The sequence below is a fragment of the Pundamilia nyererei genome, unplaced genomic scaffold (assembly GCF_000239375.1).
Source record: "Pundamilia nyererei isolate P.nyererei 1_Seehausen unplaced genomic scaffold, PunNye1.0 scaffold00036, whole genome shotgun sequence".
Taxonomy (NCBI): domain Eukaryota; kingdom Metazoa; phylum Chordata; class Actinopteri; order Cichliformes; family Cichlidae; genus Pundamilia; species Pundamilia nyererei.
This window is the reverse complement of record NW_005187437.1, coordinates 4,006,914-4,015,089: the sequence shown is the minus strand read 5'-3', so window position 1 is coordinate 4,015,089 and position 8,176 is coordinate 4,006,914. Positions and strand designations below refer to the sequence as shown.

The window sequence follows — 8,176 nt, the reverse complement described above, 5'->3', positions numbered from 1 at the left end:
AAAAAAAAAAAAAACCCCCACACAGCAAAGACAGATAACAAATGGGGAGAAGAGAAGGCAGAAAAACAAAAACTACAAACTAGGACTGGAAGTAGTGTGAAATGCAACAGGGTGGTAAGGGTGAGCTGCTAGGTAGCTGGGTACAGGCTGCTTTAGTATCCGGACTTCCTCAGGTACTCAGACATCTGAAATGCTTTCTTGTTGAGCTGCCCTCCATGGACACCTTCCTTCCCCATGACAATAACCAATGCTGGAGTACACAAAGGAAAAGAAACAATATAAAATGAACAGGCATGTTGATTGCAGGGCTGGAAAAAGAATAACACTCAATGCCATCTCGGCCAAATATGGGGACAGAGCTCGAACCCTGTGCCGTTTAGAAATGCTCCTGGGGTTGTTTAAACGGGACCGTTCGGGGACGCGGGGGAAAACATGGGCTCAACATTAGAACAGATTTTTTTTTTTGCTTTGTTTTTCCCCCCAAAATTTTATGCTTTTTTTTTTAATTTTCCTTTGTTTTGTTTTTTTATTTGTTTTTTTTAACCCTACACCGCATAAGCTACATCAAAACTAAACTAAAACCCTGAATCCCTCAAGTATTTTGCCATCGAGTATGCCTTCTTATTCAATCCGCCTCCATGGACCCCTTCTTTGCCCATTACCAAGACCAAGACTGAAAGAAAAGAGACAGAGAAGGGACATTTAGAGAAGGTGCGGAGATCACACAATGAAAAGAAGAAGAGCACAGAGCTAAAGCGGCAAAGGCAGACGAGACGGCTACAAAAGGAAGACAATGGCACAGAAAGCAGAGCGGTGCCTTCAACTCTGAAGGCTGTGCAGAGCTCCAACATTCATTTTCTTATCGGTGCTGCTGGTGGCGACAGGTCACGTTACAGTTAGGAAGACAGTAAGTGCAACAGGAAAATAAACGTGAAGGATGCATGCAAAGCCTTGTCGTCAGATCTGTGATGCCCAAACAAGCAGAGACACAGAGCTGGAGTTAGCACAGAGTCCAGTGCAATAGCAAACTGCCACAAAGACTCAATGTATCGTTTATTATTTTATAAACTATTAAGAGGACACTGCTCTCCCAGCATGCTGTGGTTTAACATGAGCTAAAAGCCAGATCAAGGCTTTACTACACTTTAAACTGCTAAACGTAGACCACAGAACTCTGAAACTAGTCCAAAGTCCCTTTACAGTGATGAACAAATTCAATGCAGAGAGGCTGAAGTTTATCTAGTCAGTGTTTTAGCCACTGATGGGAGTCAGTCTTTGTTTACCAGGTCAAATGGCTGCAAGAGTAGCTTCTATGTCCATTTTAGTTACATGAGTAAAATATCCAAATAATACCTGCTGTTTGGCCAAGAGGGTGGGGCACACAAAGCCTAGCATTTCATGGCTGTTTCTGCTCCTATCAGTCTGTTTAATGTGTCATTATGCGCCATGACAGCAGCAAAGAACAAGAAAGTGAAGTTAGGAACTAGTAACCATCACTAATGCAGCAGCATGCTTGGCATACCTCTCCTCAATACATGTGTTTAAAAAAAACAAAACACCCTCATATGCCTCAAGTACTAGGACAGAGTGGAAGCGAGTGGGAAAAACAGGTGGTGAATTTGAAAGGGGGGGGGGGGGTGTTAAACCAGAAAGGAGGAAGATGCATGCATTCCAGAAAGGATTTCCCAGAAATCCTGATCCCAAAAGTGAGCCCAGAAGCTGATGATGCAGTCTGTTAGCTAGAGTACCTTGTGGCATGAACTGGGCAGGACATCGGGGCCCACACAGGCAACATGAAAACTGACAACTCTCAGGCAAGTCCTTAAAGACTCAACTTCAGCTTACTGAAATATTATCAAGGTTGTGACCCATGACAAGAAATACATTTTAAAAAGCCTTTAATTTAACCTACTGATGGTCACATTTAAGACTGAAGCTTAAGAATTTACCTACTTTATAACCATTTCCACAAAGAAATGATACCCTTTAATTGTTCCGATTCTTGGCAGCTGTAAGAAGTTCTGAATAAACTGGAGGCAAAATTATTAAATTCACATATCAAAAAAAAGGTAAACATACAGACACTTTACTAAACCATAACTGATTATGATTTTCTCATTTGTAAGCTGCTTAGTCTTAAAGTGTTAAAGGTAAACCATACCAATTAAACTGCAATATAACTCTAGCGGGGAAATAAACTCACTCTTGGATAATAGTCATAGCAATAATCTCTGAATATGAACTTCCTGAGCTCAAACAACCTGAATATGCATTTCTACATGGAAGCAACTGCGGCCTGTTATCGACCGTCACTGAAAGTAACATCCAGACATTTTACACCCATCTGTCATATATTGAGGAAAGGTGCAGTCAACATCTACCCCACATGCTTGCACAAGACAATAATATCGTTTTAAAAGCAAAAATAAACAGCTAAACTAAAATGGTAAAACTCAAAGCAGGTTACTGTGTAACTACTCAAGATTTATGCTGCCAACAGCAGTATACCTGATGCTTACCTTTGGCTGCTCTGCCTACAGAAACATTGTATGTGGGCTCTCCTCCTTGACTCTTTGTTCGGATGTCCATTGTCCAGTCGTTGTCAATTTGGAGGCTGTCTCTGATTACGGAGCACTTTTTATTGCCCAGGGTCAGCCCGCTGGTGAAGAATCCCTCTCGGTCCTTTCCTACTAACACATCAATTTCTTCAGGCTAGGAGGAAGCACAGAGATCAGGAGGTCAGGTACATCGTCGTTAAGATCAATGCAGAATATTGCTTATGTGGAGACACTTGAGGGTTTCTCCACAAACACAATTTAAACACATGTATTGCTCCATAATGTGGGTGCTGTGAAGCCTCGAGATTGAGCAAGAGCTACACACACAGTGAAAGCCTGAGCAGACACCAGTGTTTCAAACTATTTGGCTGATGGCTGCATTGTCCAGTGTTAATCTGTTGTCTTCGATCAAATTTTGGCAGTTTTAAAAATTGGTGCAAGATGATGCTAATCAAGAGCTGAAAGACGCTCATTACAGGGAAGTTACTCATTTCCTGTGTTTCCCTGGCACAAGAAGATCAGCCAAACTTCTTTTACACATCAGCACCAGCCCAGATTTCACAACTGCTCCATCCTCAAGTTTAATTGCCCAGCCTCCTCTCAGCTCAGAATCTGCTGTCCCTCCACAACAAAAACATCATTGCTTAATATATAAATTGAGAAACATACTGAAATAATTTGGAATTTATTGTAGTAAAATAGTTCTAATGATAAATGCCCAACTCTAGTCTGTGAAAGCCTTGTGCCCAGAGCTTGCATTCATGTTTAATCGGCAGCTTTTAAATTACAAGAGGGTAGAATTAGTATTTATTGCCACTACTGCACAACATTCAACTATGACTGAATTTATGCACAAGATGTCCAGAGCTGGCTGGCTGGTGTAATGATTTCCCTTAATCTATATATAGTTGGTTAATGGGGGTTTCAACATCTAACAGGAAGTATATCCTAAACTAATCTGTACATCTTACGAGTTTGTTCTGCACCAGGACCCATTTAAGGCACCAACATAAAAATGTATTTTACAGAAGACCTCCAGGCTAAATTTGCATTATCATGAAGTATTTGGTTTGACGGATTACTCTGCAAGAGGCCCAAAATATACCTATGGGATATTTTAATTAATATGGTTTACAATTCAGTCATTAAAATGTATGAGGTCATAGTTTCCATCTTTGACAGATTGCCCTTTCCCCCCTCAACCCCAGTCAACAAATTTCAAACCACACTGTATTATTGATGTTTCTCTTTAAAAGATTAAGTCTTGTTGAAAAGTGCCCCCCCCCCTTTTTTTATTTTTATTTTAAGTGTGTAATGGTTTTTATTAGTCATCTTAGCACAGAGGGCAGTATTTAGACTGATACAGAGGACCATCCAGCCCAGGGCAGATGAAAGCACATGGTCTGTTTCAAGGAGTCTCCTTTATGCTACCGGTGGAGAAGTCCTGAAATCTCGACCATACCGCGATGACGAAAACGTTAAGCTGCTAATATTTCACTTTTGGGGACAACTTATTTGTTTTCTTTGAAACTCAGTACAGTAAAAAAATATATACATTTTCTTGCTCAAACTACTTTATTTGGAGCGAACTGCAGAACAAAAGGCGTTGCCCCTTGAGTCCAGAAGTGCAGAGTCATGGCACACAGTCAGGAAGGGAAAACGGCAAACTCAAAGCACGTCGTAAGATAACGATAGCATGGCGGCTACCTACAAGCCCAGGCCAGGGTTGCTAATTTGGTCACTTCAACCGGGAATGAAAAGCCGCCATCCACACATGAAAACGACTTCAGATCCCCTGAAAACCTTCTGTATTCATTAAAAGGGGATTCCTTTTACCAAATGCAACCACCGGGCATGCTGGTTGACAGCCGGTAAAAGCAAGCTTCTTTTACACGCTAAAAAGTCCATTAAGGAAACTGCTGTATTTCAAAAGGAAAACGCTGCCGTTCCATAGCTCCGAGTGGGCACTCCCAGTTAACCTCAGATAACGAAACCACAGTCCCCGCCACATGAGCGGGTTTTTTTATTTTATAATAGCCAGCTAGAACTGCTAAATCTTCGTTATATTCACGTTGGAAGGAGTCCCGATTAAAAACGTAGATGACTGGCAAAATAAATTTAACGGACAAAATGGAGGATGAAGGAAAACCCCGAATGTGTCTGTTAAACAAGTTAGCTTTACTTTCAGTCGACTGAGTTTTATTTGTTGTAAAATAGGAGCATCCGACGCATGCTGTCCATAACACGGGGTGGCATGCTAATGAGAAAAAAACCGAGATCCGAGCCCAGACGTCTCGGTTAGCTCCCATGGACAAAAATGAATAAGAAACTGGGAGCGTGTCCGCCATCTTGGAAAAATGATGGGCGGTAGCGGTGGAGAGATTCACAGAAGCCGAATAGGAAAATTGAAAAGGACCAACGGAACGCCAGCACGTAAGGAATGCGTGCGAGTGCCGCCAACCCTGCGCCGTTAGCGTTAGCTAGTAATGACTGAGGATGATGGTGGTGGGGAGGGAGATGACCGGCCCGATTTGAGCTAACCGTGTAGTTCGCTAATCACTGGTAACACTGACTTAGTCTGCATGGAAAAGCTTATGGTAGCCGAAACTACTAAGCAGTTGTTAAACATGCGAATGACTAATTCAGGATACAATAGTTTTATAGGACTGCCGTTTAATTTTCTTATATTACTGTAGCTTTTCCAATGCGGCTAGTTACTGTTAGCAGCCAAGTTAGCCGCTTTAGCTCGAGTTCGCGGCAACGATGATCTCTAGCTTGATCTCTTCGGTGCTGCACAGTTATTTTAAAAGGGAAAATGGCTTAAGCGTTAAGATAGTAGACGTACAATAAAAGCGGGAAAAGAAAGGTGGGAATTGCAGGCGACAGGTTGAAAAGCAACGGCGCACACATGCCAGTGGATCCTATGTGTGACCACCGGATACCATGTGTACCCACACTGCTTCGCTTATCCCCCATTCAACAAGGCCTGGCATGCAGACAAACGTATAAGCGACATGCAAAAATGTGCATTATGCTCATACACAACTAGGAATACCGACGTACAGCACATACGTACCGTTATGTTGGCAAAGGTACCGCCGACAAAAGATGCCCAGACATATTTGGCGTCCGCATACCCAACAATGGCCGCGTCCTGGCAGCTGCCATCGGCCATCAGGTTGTCCACGTAGCTTTGCCAGGACATGTTTGTGAAATTAGTTTTAAGGTGAAAAAAGTAAGCTAAGTCACGATCGCCTCTTGAACGACGAAGAAACTGTGAGAAAGCTGTATTTATCGGTGGTTACACGGGCCTCCAGCAAGCAAAAACCCCCCCGGCACCGTTACGTCCCGGCTTTCTTCTGGTCTAGGCAACGAAGAGGAGCCGCTGCAACCGGACAGGCGCTTGGGTGTAGTCCTGACTAAATCACTCCGCCCGAGTCGTTGTTCGTCTCTCCTCCCATTGAATAATATAGGAAGCGGCGGAGGAATATCATGCTTTATCGCGACAGCAATAAGGAAAACGGTATTTTTCTCAAGTGCATTAAAGATTTAGCCAATCTTCCAGTTTTTTTAAGGCCTTAAACTTGATTAAAAAACAAGTTTACATTTGCAAAGGAGAATTTTAATGGTTTAAGGCTCATGTAAAGCTTAGACTTCAGTAAGTTAAAGTTTAAAAAGGCATTTTGTTTTTACACAGTTTATTTTTTTCACTTTATATTGATCATTTAAGACACGCTGGCACCCATCTCTTTATTTAAACACTGAATTAGAGTTTTTTGTTAATATTAAAAATTACATTAAAAGTTTTATAGTTCTTGATTTAACATTCCAGTGATGGCTACGCAGTCCAGTTAAGCATCTGAGAAAATTCTTCCTGGACTCTGTTAACTACAATGGTCATTTGAGTTACTGTGTCATATACAGAATGACACCTGCCAGAAGAAGCACTCTCAAAAGATCACAGGTGAAAACAGAGAGAGGTAACTGAAAATTATTTCATTGTTTAAGCTCTCAGGATCATGAGAGAAAACCTGTTGTACCTGTTGGGTAGTGCATGTGTCAAACCTGTATCTTATAATCCCAAGAGAAAAATATGAATGTAATATAATGTGAGGCAGCCATCATTAGCACTGTGTCAAAGGGAAAAGCTTTTTTCCATATATGTGCCTAATGTTTACATGTTAAGCATGGTTTATGCTCGAGAATGCATTCCAGTGAATACGGAGCAATCATGTTTGTTTACTTTTTTATGGGAGTTGCTCATAATTTTATTCTGTGTTACTTCTCTAGAAGTGCTCTTACAGTGTGGCAGTATGACAGTTGTCACAAAGTATGTAAATGTAGGATTTTTATGGTGGCAGGCCTAAACTGTCCTTTAACCTTTTCCAAAACTATTTCTTTGTTGCAATTTCACTGTTTATTTGGTGTTGCTTTGCAAGTTTAGCTCAAAGAAAAGAAAAGAAAAGCCTCACAGCATCTCACACAATAACCGCACCCACTGAAAACAAAGGGGAAAAAAACATAAATAAATAATAAACATAAAACAAGCTCGTTCTTTGGGAGGCAGTTGGAATAAAAGGAATAAACACAGCTGTGTTTTTTTAAGAGTTCAGAGTGCACATGTGTGCATCTGTCCAGCATGCTCTGATGACCACAAATATAGGGGTGATGAGGACGCTGAGCTTCTACAGGTGCAGCAGTTTGGTTAAGGACGCGCACCAGCCAGTCACACACCTACGGATGATGTCAGCCGTGCGTCAGATCTGTGACTACGAGGCTGCTGTGTTTTGTATTTCTATCTGTTTGTGTTTGCTCCATGGAAACCATTAATAATCAGGCCACTCTTGTGATCAGCGTGCTTAAATTAGAAGACCGCTCTGCTCCTCCTACTCTGGTGATATGTGTGTGATCTTCATTTAGGGAACCCTTCCCTGGGGTTTCTTCTTCTCTTCCAGCTCTATGCAAACTAGCTTAAACGTATGTGCTCAGGCACCTTGGGTGGCCACCTCTATTTGGCAGGTGTACAAAAACAAACAGAGGTCAGCCAGCGTGTTCAGTGACAAAGAGTGAAAGGAGAAAGTGGCATTTGCCGCCCAGATTAACGTGACTCTCAGTGAAATGACATGTGTTAGGAAGCTGGCGTGCCAAAAACTTCCCAGAGGGATTCAAGTGAAATGAACTGGGAACTTGGAACCATTGCAGGATTTGGATATCAAATTGAAAACACTAACTGGAGATAAATTGTTTAGACTCAAACTAATGTGAAAAAAGATTAAACAACTGTAGGTAAAATGGCTTTTCTTTACATTGTGGGCATTTTTTAAGTGTGCCATATACACAGGTTCCTCATTCTGAGTCTTTTCAGCACATGACAGTCTTATCTCTTTCTAGAAACATCTACTTAATCCTTGTTCTCTCTCTCTTCCTGCAGAAGAATGGGCGCGAAGAAAGTTATTAATTGACCAAGGTACAGGACTTGAGCAGGGCAGAATGACTTGTCAGTCAGGCCACACCCATATCCTCATCTCCCATTGGATGCCGACAGTTTCCATGGCCACCTCTGTTTTGCACTTCTGCTTGGGCAAAATAGTACCACTCACAACCACACCACTCAGCTT

General features: G+C 41.9%; 1 protein-coding gene across 2 annotated transcripts; it reads right to left on the bottom strand.

Annotated features, from left to right (window-relative positions):
* Positions 1 to 8: 8 nt before the first annotated feature.
* LOC102204386 (profilin-2) lies at positions 9 to 6,004 on the bottom strand. 2 transcript variants are annotated; one of them, XM_005730346.1, is made up of 3 exons: positions 5,635 to 6,004; positions 2,520 to 2,712; positions 9 to 250 (listed from the first exon to the last, which is right to left on the bottom strand). In XM_005730346.1, exons 1-3 carry the CDS (start codon positions 5,761 to 5,763, stop codon positions 153 to 155), a joined length of 420 nt encoding a protein of 139 aa, XP_005730403.1. In that variant the 5' UTR covers positions 5,764 to 6,004; the 3' UTR covers positions 9 to 152. The 2 variants fall into 2 exon arrangements, with proteins under 2 accessions (XP_005730403.1, XP_005730404.1); XM_005730347.1 differs by lacking the exon at positions 9 to 250 and adding an exon at positions 535 to 673.
* Between the last annotated feature and the right edge of the window lie 2,172 nt (positions 6,005 to 8,176).

What these genes read in the sequence shown, in the direction of transcription:
- LOC102204386 (XM_005730346.1), bottom strand. Translation starts at nt 5,763, where the DNA reads ATGTCCTGGCAAAGCTACGTGGACAACCTGATGGCCGATGGCAGCTGC. An exon ending in GTACCTTTGCCAACATAACG is followed by an intron (nt 2,713 to 5,634) that starts GTACGTATGTGC and finishes GCTTCCTCCTAG; the next exon opens with CCTGAAGAAATTGATGTGTT. An exon ending in TGTAGGCAGAGCAGCCAAAG is followed by an intron (nt 251 to 2,519) that starts GTAAGCATCAGG and finishes TGTGTACTCCAG; the next exon opens with CATTGGTTATTGTCATGGGG.